Source organism: Artemia sp. Qi Xiang Cuo, chromosome 4 (genome assembly GCF_049724085.1).
Source record: "Artemia sp. Qi Xiang Cuo chromosome 4, ASM4972408v1, whole genome shotgun sequence".
Classification (NCBI taxonomy): Eukaryota; Metazoa; Arthropoda; class Branchiopoda; order Anostraca; family Artemiidae; genus Artemia; species Artemia sp. Qi Xiang Cuo.
In genome coordinates this window covers 26,231,350-26,247,688 of record NC_142797.1, presented here as the reverse complement: position 1 = coordinate 26,247,688, position 16,339 = coordinate 26,231,350, and the positions used below count along the sequence as shown (strand labels likewise).

Genomic DNA, 16,339 nt, shown 5'->3' with positions numbered 1-16,339 from the left:
GATGAAGGTCATCTTTTGTTTCGTCTTTCTTTCTCTTTGTGTTTAGTTGGTTGATAGTTAGAAAGTTAGTTGAATAGCCCCACCAAGTCGCAAATACTTTTTACACTTTTTTTAGGCGGGTACTGGCAGTTTAGTCGAATGTACAGGAAGTTCCAATAAGTCATACTTTATCCCGCCATTTACCAGTGCCATTTAAACATTTGCCTCTCAATTACTTGGACTATCTGTCTTGGATTTTTCTGCAATTAGCCATGTCTTGATGCCTACTGCAAAATTCTTGATTTTCAATTCATAATTTCATGTTTCAAGTTTAAATTCATGTTTCAATTCCTGTATGTTTTGGTTGCACATAAAATTAAATTGAACTGAACTAAAGACCAATTCACAAAAAGGCAGGGGATGGATAGCTAAATATATTCTATTAAATCTTGAGGGTATTTTTTTTCAATGTTTTCAGCGAAAATACCAAAAAAAGACACCTTTCAGCTAAAATACCTAAAAAAAAGGTGTCTTCAAACTCTAGGAGAGAGAGGCATGAAAGAATCTAGGGGAACGATTAACACCCTCCCCCCTCTCAATTTATGCACCCTACAGCACGCATACCGTAAGTGACGTTACGACCTGTGTAGGTTGTATTCTGCTTTTGTGGGCATTCCGTCTCTTACTCTTCTTGTTACTATTCCATTTTAAGAAAAAATGATGTTAAAAAATTTTTTCACTTTATTGGAACAATTTTAAGGTTTTACTTTATATCCTTCCTTGACATAACAACAGCAGAATTCTTAGGAAATATAATGTCCAGATTTAACAGCAATATTAACCACGATGTACAATAAATTTTCAGCCTCAGAATCCTTCAATTTTAGCCACATCATGATTTAATTAGCTTCTAATATTAATAGATGTTTAGTTTTTAAGATTTAGTTATGTTGATTTTTAGTTTTGTTTCTGGGTCATTTTTTTCAATTACTCCATGAGTGCAATACTCCTTGTATGATGTGGGGTATGAGCAAATTATAATTATTATAATTATTCTTCACTATTATTATTATTATTAGGAGTATTTGGATGAAATATGGTAATAGAATTTTGAAACAAAAGACACATTTGCTAGTACAAAACTTACCATATGCATAGCCAGAATAACAGGAATATATGTCGTCAGGTAAGATGTTTTATATATAGCAATGAGAGACACTTGCTCTTTTGTAACTTTCGATAAATCTGTTTTGCCATTTGTCGTGTAGGCGTGCATGTCAATTACTTGACCAAGATTCGTTTTGTGCAAAACCTAAAATTAATAACATATTTTTAGAAATTTTTAATTGTAATCTAGAACGGTTCTAATATTGGCACTCTAAATTCATAGCCCGAATAACAGGAATATATGCTGTCAGGTAAGATATTTTGTCTGTGGCAATGAGAGACAGTTGCTCCTTCATAAATTTTGACAGATATGTTTTACCGTCTGTCATGTAGGCGTACATATCAAGTACCAGACCAAGATCTGTTTGGGACAAAACCTTATATGAATAATCGATTGTTGAAGTTTATTCGTTGCAAACTTTGACAGTTCTAATATTGATCCTCCAGACAAATTAGCACTCTCACACTGGTGCTCCAAATTAGGGCCTGACCGATATATTGGCCGGCCGATATTATCAGGCCAATGCAGAGTCAGTGTCATTATCGGATATCGGGAAAAAATTATTGGATATCGGCCGATTTTTTTTATGCGTAACTTATCCAGAAGTTGTCGCCAGATTTACTCAAGTAATTTTTGCTTGTCCAGTCCCAGGGGGCGGAGCCAACAGCTAAGTTTGACCATGGTGGAGAGAGCAGCAGAGGTGAGTCAAATGAAGTCAAAGTATATTTGTTGTCAATACACACCTGGTGCAGCAACGTTCTAAATGTGTGGTGAGTTCAAGAACGCACATCTTCTACCAAAACAACTAAAAGATTACGATAAACTATATGTCTGTTTAGTCACTGTTCACTTGTGTGGATGAAAGATCCGGAATTCAGTCATTTAAAACCATGATATCTAGTCAGGGGAGCAGCTAAGAGGGAGGGTGTAGTAAGTTGGGGAGGGGGGAATTTCTCTCGGGCCCCTAAAGTCTTTTTTGGTCCGAAGATTTTGTATTTTTAACTTTCTTATGAATAAAAATAATTTTAGAATAAAGATGTATTATTTCACTATCTATATATCTCTTAATTGCATTTCAGTTCAGCCCTCCTGGTATTTTAAAATCATATTTGGTGCTACCCTATTCCACACTTTCTACCATCTGTATAGAAAGTTGAGTATTATGAAAATAACTTTTGTGAGAAAAACCTTGTAGACACAGCTATAACCTAATTGTTTGTACTATGATGGCAGAGCGGAGTCAAAATTCTAAAATAACACATTATCTGCTATCTAAGTTCTCTTCTCAGTTATGAATTGTCATAAAAACGGCCTCGACGTAAAAAAAAATAACAAAATAAAATAGATATTGACAATACCTTTAAATAAAGGTGTTTACTTTACTTTTATCTCTTATTTAATCGCAAATGTCATTTTGCATACTGTACAATTTTCCGTAGACGAGTTCACCACTACTAAAAGATTAGTTTGGATAAGTCTCTCGTTTTCCTATTTGGTCAAAACCTTCAACTTCATCAGAAATTCCAAAATAGAATTTTCATAAAAATAATATATAATTACATAAATAATCATAAAAACAGAATCAAATAAAATGAAACTTTTGATCAATGAATTATATTATAAAGTATTCTGTTAAATATAAAACAAAATCAAATAACGAAATTTACAATTTACAGCAACAATCACAAGGCAATGAATATTTCTTTAAAAAAAACATCGCAATGATCCTTATTGATATTAGTTAACTTACTTTCAATTAATTAGATTGAATTTTTTTTTTTTATTCAATTAAGGCCATTTAAGGACATCTTTTGAATGAAAGTAAAGAGCGATATTAAACCTTCAATCAAACCAAAATAATCAAACATGCTAGAGGTGCAGTCACACTCTTTAGTCCTCCACTATTACGCTAAACATTCAAGTTCTTTTATCTAAATACTTCAAAAATGAATGAACTAGCACATGACTCGCGGGAAAAATGTTCCTGATTGCCAAGTATACAATACTGTACATAAATGAAGACTAAAATCATCAACAGATTTAGATGTATTTTTTGAATTATTGTCTATAATAATCCTTCACTTTAGATAGACAAAATATACGTTTAGGAACATAATGCCCATTTAGTGGTCGTTATTCCTAAGAAACTGACAGGTTTTTTCGCAATGGTTTTGATTTTATCAAACCGACTCATCCTGATTTCGTCTTCAAAGGAGAGGTAATAACGCGAGTTGATACACTGCGCCTACTTGGAATTAATTTCTCTTCGGAACTCTCATGGACTGAGCAACTCAGTAAAATTAGATCCTCTTGCAATAAAAAATTAGGTGTTATCCTAAGATGCAAAAATCTTCTCCCTGGTGGTTCCATTCTGCCACTTTTCAATTCGTGCATCAGACCTGTCATGGAATATGCAAGTCCTCTCTTCGCTGGTGCACCAAAAAGCCTCATCACTCCACTCCAACATATTCAAAATGGAGCAGTGCGTGCAGCAACCTCTGGCAACACGAAAGCTAAAACCCCACAGCTGATCCAGGAACGTTTCGATGTGGCATCCATGTCGGTTTTATCTATAAGTACTTGTCTAACCCTCCATCGGAGGAACTATCAAAGCTCGTTCCTGATAAAGCAAAACCCTTGCGATCAACTCGCCGAAGTACAGCTCGTCAGGACTACCTTGTGCAGGGTACTCTTTGCCAAGAATATCTGAAAAGGAGTTTCGCCCAGCGATCGGTTGCCAAATGGAATAGATTGCCGGCAGAGGTAATCCCCAAAAATCCTTCCCTTGACGTGTTCAAGAGAAGGTATAACAAGTACCTCAGTGTTAGAAAATGAGTTAACTACCTGGACTAGCGGCAAATCATCATTTGTGATGGAGCAGTGAAGCCTGTAATAAAAAAAACAACTTATTTTGTATTCTGACCTTATTAGAGCCAAAAATCGTGCCGGGGTACAAAATGACCGAAGATGGCACATAGCTGAGATGCGATCTCCTTTGTTACCTAAAAATGTCACGCGAGTTGAATTTTTGCTCGAATAAGTCTCCTCCCAATATTTTCCAACCAATAGCTTGACGTGATTATCCCCCCCCCCAAAAAAAAAAAACACAAACAAAACAACATAACAAAATAAACACCCATCCGTTTTTTCAAGAAAAACATGAAATATTGTATTTTCGTAAATTTTAAAGCTGTAGTCTTAACTTCAAGGAGCTCAAAGATATTCAATTTGATGTTATAATTTCCATTCATATCGCACCCCTTTTAGATTTATTTTCTCCCATGTTCACTAAATTATGTGAATTTTCTTATAGAAAAGTTTTTATAGGTAAGTTTCAAGTTACTGAAAACAGTATAAAAACAAATTATTTTTATGCATGTATTGTTACTGAGATTCTATTTTTTACAACTTTGGTTTCTATTAGTAATCGCTCATTACCACGAACGGCGGATAAAGTTTGTCTTTAGTCGCGCAAATTAATTACGAAAGCTAAGTAGCCAGTTATGATGGTAAGGAAAAGGGAGTGAAACAGGAATTAATCAACATGGCAGTGCTGTAGCGGAATATGGCCAATGTATTGGCTAATCAAAAGTACGTTTGATGTAATATCTGCTAATGTTATATCTGCGAATGTTATATCTGTAAAATAGAAATTTAAGCTAATTTAGAATAAATTGCAAAATAATCATAACTTTTCTTGTGATTACTTATCACGATATTTAATAAATATAAATTAACGAACATATATTCATTATTTCAATAAACTGATCGTTTAATGAACATGGCAACCCTGTCTTCCAACACAAAGGGACATCATCACAAATAGCTTCATGGCACACTTAAAAACCGACCGTTTCGTTTGACATTGCAGCAAAGACATGTTGGAAACCTGCATTGTGTACCTTAACATGTCTGTGGTTCCCACCAAAGAGTATGGGTAACTTATAAGAGTGGTAACTGGTGCTAGTGTCGACAAAAATAGAATATCAACGCCATCTAGCTTCTAGTGATACTTCGAATTTTTTCCAGTGTAGTAATAAGAACGATTAATTTAATTAGAGCAATTTGTAAACTTAGGGAATTAATAAGTGTCTGATCTTAGTTCCTGACCAAAGACGATTACAAAGCTTGAAAAAATGCCAAGTCTCTCCCAACACTAGATGGCGTTGACAGTTATTTTTGTCGACACTAGCGACAATATTCACTCTTATAAGTTACTCATACTCTCTGGTTCCCACTATATAAAGTCCCACAATGCCTTAATTGAACCTAAAGAGTATGAGTAACTTATAAGAGTGGAAACTGGTGTTAGTGTCGGCAAAAAGCTATCAACACCACCAAGTGTTTGGCGATAATTGGCATTTTTATCAGTGTAATAAGGATAATCAATTTAATTAGTGTAATTGGTAAAATTAGGGCAATAATAAATATCTAACCTTAGTTTCTGACAGAAAATGATGATTACATAGCTTGAAAAAATGCCAAGTGTCACCACACGCTTGATGGCGTTGACAGTTGTTTTGTTGACACTAGCGCCAGTTTCCACTCTTGTAAGTTGCTCATACTTTTTGATTGAGCTTTTTGCCAACATCTTTTGAATTGCTGTAACCTAACTCACCTCTTCAAATACTCTAACAACGTTCATGTAGTATGGTTTTTCATAAAAATACTTCTTCAAAAATTCAAATATGGCTGCTTCCATAAATAATCCGTCGTTGGTAGCTTTTGGTCCAAGGTTATTGGTTCGATACCAGCAGTCACGTCCTCTTCGCGTATAAGCTTCATCCATCATATCATCAATCAATAGAATTGCAGACAAAAGCTATAAAGAAAAGAATGTTTCTAAAATAAGATAATATATATTTACGTCCCCCCCCTCCATAAAAAAAATTGAATTTTCAGCAGAGATCCGGAATTCATAGACATTTCATAGCATTCATAGCACTCACAGATGTACGAGTTATTTCCTTAAACAAAAGAAACCAAATTCTTAAGAAACATCAATAATTTCATTTCTTATTGTCGTTTAAATTTAAAATTGAATGTAGGTAGAAACAGGCCTAATGTAGAAACAAATATTTTAACAAAATTTTGATATAGCACCAAAAATCTGACATTGGGATAATATGCTATTCCGACAGAGAAGTAAAAAAAAATATTTTGGTACCGTAGGAGTGACTCAATACAGATCCTCCTCACCCAGTCTATTTAATATTTTGTCCAAGCCACGACAGATGATGGCAAAAGATTTCAAGTGAAAATGGCTTACCAATATCACTATGAAAATTCTGACGGATATTTTTGATGAAAAGAAAATATGTGACACAGTTTCACCAGTGAATAAACAGGAAGCTTCCGTTCATTTTAAGCACAAATTTACCAGCAATTAAGACAAACTTTCTGACTTTGATCCAAAACGGCAGCAATATTTCCATATTATGAACTCGAACAAAGAAACACACTTAGAAACAATAGAGTAACTTTTCTCAAGACAGTGGAATTCAATAAAGTGAATATTTCGACCCTATGTCCAAGGGCCGTCCTCAGCACAACACAAGCAAACATATAAAAAAAAAACTTACATTAAAATGCGAACTTCAAAACCAATGTTTTATAAAAAAAATCTTAGTTTTAAAGTTCACATTTTAACGTAAGTTTTTTGTTTATATGTTTACTTGGGTTGTGCTGAGGAGCGTCTTTAGACATAGGGCCGAAATTTTAACTGAATTGAATTCCAGTGTCTTGAGAAAAGTTTCCCTATTGTTTTCAAGTGTGTTTCATTGTCTGTTATGGAAAGGCAATGTGGTCTATTATGAACTCAGTAGCGAAAGGCAGTGTGGAACTCAGTTATGGAACGGCAGTGTGGTCTATTATGAACTCAGTAGCGTCAATGCGAAAAGGACACTTGCCCCCCAAGGTTTTTCCTCCCTGATAAATTTAGAAAAGTAACTTTTTTAAAATTTTTCGTTGAAGGGTGTTATTTTTTGGTATTTTATTGAAAAATTACTGTCCTTAAGATTTTGAAAAATATATTTCAACCCCTCTAATGTCCGTAAAAAGACGCCTCTGTATATACTTAGCGCTTGAGGTGATATTGGTTTTAGCCTATGCCAAAAGACCTAGTCTTTTTACATCGCGATTTCGGCAAAGTTAATCTTTTGCTAAAAAATTAAACGTGGAATATACACAACCAAGTAAAAAGGAAGGTTTTCTCAAGTCATGATGAAAATATGCTATGCTTACATTTAAGAGTAAGTATATTCTTTCTAAGAGTTCTTCTAGTAAGTAGGATTCTTTCTTAAATTTCAAAAATTAAACTTTCACAAAAGTAATGGCAAAACCAATTAATAACAATAAAATGTAAACTCTCAAACCTTTGCAGAAAAAAGGGACTGGCAACGATATTAGAAAACAAAATTTTGCATTTGTTGGGTTAGGACATTGTATGTATATATATAATATAAAAGTAAGATCACGGCTTAGTGATTTTTGACTACTACATTCTCAGCGCGTACAAACAGCTCCTCCCATTTAATCTACCATCACCGGTCCAGTGTATATTACACTGGAACACGTATTTTGGCAGAAACTTTCTCAAAATGCCTTTGAAACCAAATTGAGACTTCAAAACCTACTTGTAATCCATAAAAACATCTAATAACAACATTACACTACTAATTACCGATTCTCATATATGTATTTGAATAAATTAATTTAAGATAAGATTCTTTAAAATTAAGCGCTACAAAGGTGAAGCCAAGTTTTGCGTTCAAGAGAAATCTGACTTGTCTACCCGTAAAAATATCGAATGTAGCTTATGTTTATACTTGTTTAGATGTTCTCCGGAGCACTTGCATCTTGGTCCGGCTTTGTATGATGGCTGAGATAGGGAATGATCATATTGTATTATATTTATATACTGTGGGTTATGCACAGGATAAGGATATGCACTTATGTTTTTTATTTCTTAATAACAAATGTTTTTAATATTTATTAATGTTTAATAATAAATTAAATAATGATTCAATTTTGTATTTATTATTGTTTTCTAATGTCTAATGACAGTACTGCAAACCTGCAACTATCCACTGTTTAAGCACAAGTATCTTAAGCTCCTTTTTCACTAGAAGTTTCATGGACAAACCGGAGAGTAAGTCAAGTATTGAGACTCTAAGATATTTCTTCTGTCAATACCATAGATTTATAATTTTAAATATAATGATACGTTTATGGTCAATACAGCGAAGGAAAACGGGTTTTTCCTTTGGCTGATTCGTTTCGTGTTACTCTGTAAACCCTCAAACGAAAACGGGTCGTAACTGATTAGCAAAGAATGATTTACCAGTTCAATGGTCCATGCCATTGCCTGTGCTTCAAAAATCGTTCTTTCATTAATCATGGTTGGATCAGCCATTTTGTGGAAAGAATCTAAAAACAGTAGTCCTCGGGTCATCTTGCCACCGATAAGGTTATACTCAAACACCTGTAAGGAAAAAATGTAATCCTAGGTTCAACAAACAAGGAGCATACTTCAACACTGAGATTTTTTGAACATAACTATTGTCATTACACCTCGGATTGTAAATACCCAAAGAGAATATTACGCAACGGAAAGATTTTGAACAGGAAGAAAAAGAACATAGAAGACGCTATCATTCCAAGCCAACACTCACTCGTACCTTTACCTTTATTAATACAAAAACGTCGAGGATTATGTTGTTCCATTTTTGTGTGCAATGATTATGAAGCAAGCAGACACGTGCGCAGGAGTTTGGAGGAGGGGGAGGGTCCTAAGGAGTATAAATGCACCAAGAGAGTGGAATTACAGAGACAATATAAAAAAATATTGGAAAATAGTAATAAAAATGAATTTGGGTTGGGAGTATAGGCCCACAGGACCTTCCTTTCATCTGCATGACATCAAGAGTTTCTTCTTGAAATTTTATTTTACTTTTCCATCATTTTTCATTTTATAGAATTGGAAAAGGCAGATGTCACATCTTAATTGAATTTTAGAATTTTGTTAGGTGGCTTAGTTGCTTTATTAGCAGTATATTTCTTGGTTGAAATTCATAGCTTTGAGAATTCGTATCAATCAGTCAGTTTACTGTACTGACAAAAAAAGTATAAAATAAACAAAACAAGGTAATTAGCTCCAGAAGCATGGTTATGCGGGGTGAAGTAAACAAACGTCAATAAAATAAATGGCCGTGACAAATGTCAACAAAGAGATTTTTTCTCTTTGGGCAGCGAAATAGTCATCTAGATTTGAAAAAAAATGATTCCACCGCTTTCATCACTGTATTTGTGTGAAGCAAAACATTTTCTGTGTTATAAACGAAGATTCTGGGTCAAATTCGTTGATTTGTGGCACAAAGGGCCAAATGTGGTACAAAATGGCCTTTGCTGTGGCGTAATGCTTGTTGTTACTTTAAATGGGAACTTGAGGTAACAAGTTCCGTTCAAATGATCCCTCCCCAATCTCGATAATACACCCCAAAGAAAAAAACAACTAATAAACACGCAACAATAAATCCGAATTTGGCATTTTCGTAGATTAATACCAGAAATCTTAGGTATAGGGTTTCCATACATTTTGAAACTGATAGTGTAAATGTAACTGAGGTTGCTTGCCTTTTTGGGAATGCTTAGGCACTCTCTCTAAAATTTTGCATGATTTTCATAGATAAGATAGCTAAGATAAGATCTATTGCAAAAAGCCAGCGGGCCATAGCATCACAGAATAAAGTCTACAAACAAAGCTTTATATATTATAAATAAAAAGAAGAAAAAAGCAACAACAAAAAGACAAAAAGAAAAAGAAGCACACCAAGGTTCAACATTTTAACTGACAAACACCAATCATAATAAAATTCAAATCCTAAAAAGCGTAACAATCTATGCCCTCAAACATGATTCCCTATGTTTAGTCCCTAAACGAAGAAACTTACACAACCACTTATTAGCACATGCGTTCCTCTCAGCCATCCGCTCATTCACACATCCACACATAGGGCATAAGTAGAGGCCACCCGCCAGCCTAATCTTTCCTAAAAATTTCCTTTTCTCACCTATATCCAAACTATCCCCTCTTACCAACAACAAATTCTTCAATTCCTCTTTATTCAACCCAAATTTAAAATAAAACTCATCCCCCCAACACTCTGTAGCTTAGGAGTAAAACCTCAAAGACATAGGTTGGTTCTTTATGAGCATGTCACTCTTCGATTTCTAGTCATTTAGGGTTCGCTGGACTTCCTTCCATGCTGACACGCTTTCATCCATTTGGTCTTATCTTTCATTCCACAATTCCGAAAGGCCACAAAGGTCCAATATTTTCTTGACCTGATTTGGCCAAGAACCACGTCTACCGTCCTTCAAGCTCTCCAAATAAGCTGACTTAAGAACCCGAACTCTAAATAGCCTAATTAGTTTCTCCCAAAACTTTACCATTTTAACCAATCTTACACTCCTTAAAGTGAAAAGCCCAAAAACTCTTTTCAGTACCACTAAACTAAGTGAATCCTTCAAGCCTAAAATTTTCTTAAAATATCTTAGCTAAACTACTTCTAACTTAGCTGCTTTAGCAAAACCCCAAACCTCAGAACCCCAATGTAGACTAGAAGCTACTTTTGTCTGGAACACACTTTTTTGGATCCTCATGTCAGCTAGCTGACCCAAATTACTTCTCAAAATCATATTTATTAGCCTATTACCCCTTAACTTGCAATCTTCTACCTGCCTAGAGACCTCCCCCCCTTAACGCACTAAACTTAACACCCAAATACACAAATTCTTCTTCAACCTCTAACATCGATCCTCCAAAATTAAAATTGACCTCGGAATCAACATTCATATGCTTTTAGCTGTGCATAGGCAGTATTAAACTTAATTAATTGAAATCAGAATTAAGGTAAGCGTATTAGATTGCATATTTATTTTCCATTTTTTTTAATTTATATTTTTATTTACGAGGGATATAGTTTACTTCCTATTCCCTACCAAGAATGGTTTGATTATTATGTGTCATCATAAATTTACTACACGTGTTTTTTAAAATCTGTCAGAGAGAATGTTACTATTACAATATACCGTTTTATACCAATCTTGCGCTATTGGGAGGCCATCAAAGATAGGGTTTTCAACAATTGCTTCTTTGATGATTCTTGGCAACGCTGCTTCAAGATCAGTCCTTGTTTGGTACTTCTGACTGGTATTCCCATGTCTAACTGAGACAGCTTTTGTTGCCACCAGCCCCTCAAAATGGAGCCCCTCAAGGGAAGGTTAAAATGAAAACAGATTAGTATTCTAATTCATTTTCTCCTGTGGTAAAAAGAAATATGAAAGAGCAAGCATTAGAACCTTTCGAATTCTATATTCTTCCAGAGGCATCTTTTATTTATCATAGCAGTGCAACTCCAATAATATTGACCTGTTGGGGTTTGGGCTTTCACCCAAAATCTAAAAGAATATATTGTTTGAGGAAACAATAGGTATAAATGGTGTCTCCCTTAGTTGGAAACCCTTCCCCCGAAAATAAATAAACAAATTTGTAATATAGTTTTTTAACATTCTGTTTTATTCAGTTCACTATTACTAAGGATTATCTATATACGAGCAATGTATTCCTTTTTCTTATGTTATTCTTTTGGCTTTGAAGCATTCCCAGTACAAAGGGATACATTAAATAGCATTAAATTACCCATACCAATGTTATCAGTAATAATTTCAACCTGGAATTTTCAGAAATTATTCTGAACACGAAATGATACCAACATATTTAAATTTCAGAGTATGTAAGCTCTTGAACTTACTTTAAGTATTTTCCAAACATTTATCACTGTGAAAGCCATTTAGCAATATGCGGATTTTTTGTATTACATTTTGATGTATAACAATCTCAAATTTGCCTTCATATGATGTCATATTTTACAGTTGTCAGTTTTTGCCAATATTCAAATTTTTCCCTTTCTTTAGAATTTTTTTTTTTTTAGATTTTTTAAAAACATGTATTTGACGGCTTAGGATGTTTTTCCAGAAGCATTTTTTTTTCTGTTTGAAACTTTTTATTTAATAGTTCAAACCATAGTATGCATAAGAAAGCTCACATTCTTTTTTTCAATCACTGTTTTATAGAATACTTTTCAATTTATTTTGAATGTATCGTCACAATTTAAAAAAATATCTTATCTCCTTCAAATCTCCTCGTCAGTTATCCCTTCTCAATACTGCTAGAAATTAATAAATACCCCGTCTTTTGCCACATGAATATTTCTAAATAATTTGAACATACCTCCAAGAGCTTTCTATGGCAACATTCATCAGAACTCCCAAAAACTTCGCACTTCCACCCATAAAAGGCAAATTTTACAGAATGATATAGAAAAATTGAAAATATTAACCCAGTCCCCTAGCAAAAAGTCAAAGGACCTATCATTAGGGAGAGAGAATTTAAACATAAAAAATACTGCCTAAAATCTAAAATTTATCAGGAGGCTCCTTCAAGTAAAACTATAGGGAGGATGAATCTTTATCCTACCCCAAAGTATGATTATGCATTATTTCCAAAAGAAACCTAATTAATTCTCCAAGTGGCTATGCATTTCAATTAAAAAACAAAAGTAAGTATTATTTTCTTCTTCCAGAAGACACAAAAAGATGGTTGATTCCTTCATTGTCTCTTAAAAAATATTGTATTAAAATTAGCAGTAAGTTTATATCGAAGTAAAATGACTTTTTCCATCTTTAGGCTATATATATATTTCGACCTAACCTCCAAGAGCCTTTTTTTAGCAGTAATTTTTTTTTGCACTTCAGGTACTGTTCTCTAGATGAAAGGTTTCTTTTGTCCTTTGTTGGGTGTTTTTAGTTTTGATCTGTGATGCATACAAATTTGTTTTTTTGAGACTTTTCGTCATTCCGAGTTTTGGTGTTGCAACTTTTTAAGGTTTTTCTTTTATTATACCCTCCATGCGAAAACAAAATTGGATCGTCATTACATCAGAATTGTGAAGGATCGGCTTAGGCAGGTACGCTGGGTGTGTGGGGGCTTTTGGGTCCGTGTGACCCCTGAAATCTTCAAATATCTATGTGTTTTCCCTTAATTCCTCATTTATTTTGGCAGTAGTCTGACGCATTGGCTCTTCTGAACTAATTTCTTTAATATTGAAGGTTCAGGAAATCTCTAGAAACAGGATTTTCAGAGTCGCGTTAAGTTTAACTTCGTTCCGGTTCATCCTCTCCCCTGTACTACCTGGATATAGCCCTAGGCTATAAAAAATTACTGTTTTTTTCATATCGTTATTATTAAGCAACAGTTAAGGCTAATCATAAAAATTAGCAAACTTCTGTATATAACCTAGGGCTATATCCACGCATTAGGGGGAGGGGGAGAAGTCATGTATAAAACTATTAGGAATATTTATGTAACGTCATATAGATCGTTTTTTCCCGAAATGGGTACTTACGTGTTGTAGCGACCAAACTGTTGTTCTTGATCTGAGTCAAACGTCTTTCTCTGTCTGTATTCGGAGACAATAGGCTTAGTCTCAGTGAGATAAAGTACTATGCAGGTATATTTTAATTGAATATTCAATATATATGTACACATAATATATTGCGTTTTTGGCAGCCTGCTTTCCATAATTCAACTTCACTTCTTGGGTGTGGTCGCTATAACACGTAAACATCGAGTGTTCTTTCCAAAATCCCCCCTCCTTGTAATAAATTCATGCATACGTGCCTAGTTTGACTATCAGTATAGATTTCAAAATGTTATTGGGTTTACAAATCATATTACCACTGGTTTAAGCGAAGATTTGAAAAGATCGTACAACAGTTTCCTTGATGGTAACATAGTTCCTCTTGTGATTAAAACCGGCGACTAAATCTCGAATAGATTTATTAGCCACAAAACTGATAAGAGAATCTCTTGAAATAAGATTACAATATAGTTGGCCAAATAAAACGTAAAGTTAAACAACAAGACGGGAAAAATGGAGATTAAGTTATATATCTTTCTTTGTGGTTTTGTATGACCTAAAGGTGCATTTTATTTTTCCTGCTGCTATATTTGAAAATTATAAAAAGAAAATAAGATCAAGGTGTTTTTACTTGGTATATTTAAATGTTGCTTTCTAGAGTTGAAAAAAAGTAAAGGTAAATGTTTCAGGATAAATTTGTCCGCAAATGAAACCTATTATATTGGAGATAGGAACAGCAAACCTATACGAATTTTAGAAAAGAAAAATTGCCAACGTTAGGGCACTTCTAGACTGTGGCGTCTTTCATGGCTGTGTTTTGTTTAATACTGTTTATGCTTTATGTTTAATTTTGTTTTATGTTATTTTGTTTAATTATGTTTATGCATTATTTTTAATACTGCCACCAAGTCAGGTCAAAAACACGGGTGATTGGCCAGGTTTTTATGGCAGTATGCATGCTAAGCACACAAAATGTGAAACCAAAAGAGAAACCATAACTGTGATTCGAAGTCTCATTTTAAATCCGGAATTGAAAAGTTTGAATGACACTTTTGTCTTATAGCCCCCATACTCAAGATCTTGTATCGCGAACATGAGACAATAACCGGTTTTCATGGTTATTTACCAGGGAATATTAGCTTCGGCTTGGTGGAAAACTACATTGTAGCTATGTTTTAATTAAATCTTTAGTTAATATTTTGGTTAGGTTAGGTTAGTTTAGGTTACAAATTAAATACAATGCGGTCAGGGTGGCCCCCCTTCCATAACTCTTTGCAGTAATGTTCTTAATTTTTTTGATAAAATGTTATATTTTCATTATATTTTGCTTTATTTCATTAGCATCAACCAAACTTCGCTTCTCGACAGAACTTGAGTGTGGTGGCTATAAGACACAAGTACCTTTTAATTAAATTTTTAGTTAGTGTTTATGCTGGGTTAGGTTAGTTTAGGTTACGTATTTCGTATAATGCGGTCTGGGCGGTGCCCCTTCCATAATTCTTTGTTATAGTTTCCATAATTTTGTTACTAAACTATTATGTTTTCATCATATTTTGGTACATTTCAGCATGATTAACCTAACCAAGAACTTGAGTGTGGTGGCTATAAGACACAAGTACCGCCTGAATGTTTTATATTTATAAAAGTTGAGCACAAATCCCCTGTAGCAATATAGGTACGTTTACTTAACTACTCATACTTACCTTACACAATTACTCACCTTACATACAGCTTACCTTACATATGTTGCAGATGAACTTATGTCGGAGTGGAGCTGATCTATAATCTGTTGGGATACTTGCGGTAATCTGGAGTGTGTTAAAACCCCAAAACGGGTCAATTATTCAAAGAATATAGGAAAATGTGATGAAGATCCAGACATTTTGGGCGTTTTAGTCAGGGACTAAGCCAACGAAATTCTAACACCACAGGCTTCAACGAACTAAACAAGGTCTGAGGGATTTATCAGGGGCAGAATTGGTTGCTGAAAACGAATATAGGCGGCTGCAACGAAGATTTTGTGTACCAAAGGAGATATCGCCTAATTTGCATATTCGATTACGTCATCAGTTATATTTTCTGTTTTTCGACCTAGATGAGAGGTTTAAACTTAGAATGTTAAACAGAACAATGTACCGAGAGAGAAAAGATAAAATGATGAGCACAATCAGATCTTGCTTCCTAACTGCACATGATTAAAACATACCTAAGTGGTGACACCAGAAACCAAATTTCCTGTACTTGCAAAGAGTTCAAAGCGGGAGGAACAGAGCAATTGGGACTGCACAGGAAGGTGACAACACCTTCGAAACTCCATTCCGTTTGGAGCGTCAAAACAGAAGCCACTTCGAATAAATTAAAGTGCACAGATATTGAATCCTAGCCTCGACAGAAGTAGGACCAAAATAAAAAATTAGCTGCAGAAGAAGAGCTTTTGATGAAAAAAAAGAGAGAGAATAAGAATTTAAACAAAATGACCACAAATTAAGCATATGTTGTGCTTCTTCGAGTGAATTACCATACTCTCCAGTACAAGCACACAAAACGTCAGTAAACCGAGGAAGGCATTTACAGTTATTGGTGCACTTTTTTCTACACTCACAAAAGAGTTGTGAACATCCCGACGAAAGCGCTCGAAACAACAGGAACAGCATCTTGTCCAGAAAATTGCCATCCACAACTCAAAGGGCAGGGCAGACATGGTCTTGCA

General features: G+C 34.4%; 1 protein-coding gene across 2 annotated transcripts in view; it reads right to left on the bottom strand.

Moving 5' to 3' along the window:
- Positions 1 to 14,042, bottom strand: part of LOC148952940 (farnesyl pyrophosphate synthase-like) — a 31,541-nt gene extending 17,499 nt beyond the window's left edge. The window contains exons 1-5 of one of the 2 annotated variants that reach the window (XM_089087470.1): positions 13,947 to 14,042; positions 11,240 to 11,419; positions 8,490 to 8,630; positions 5,766 to 5,969; positions 1,127 to 1,291 (exon numbers count right to left, since the gene is read on the bottom strand). In XM_089087470.1, the coding sequence (XP_088943596.1) occupies positions 1,127 to 1,291; positions 5,766 to 5,969; positions 8,490 to 8,630; positions 11,240 to 11,419; positions 13,947 to 14,003 (747 nt within the window). In that variant the 5' untranslated portion in view covers positions 14,004 to 14,042. The remainder of the gene's footprint in view (positions 1 to 1,126; positions 1,292 to 5,765; positions 5,970 to 8,489; positions 8,631 to 11,239; positions 11,420 to 13,946) is intronic. The other variant, XM_089087469.1, reaches the window with a different exon arrangement.
- Between the last annotated feature and the right edge of the window lie 2,297 nt (positions 14,043 to 16,339).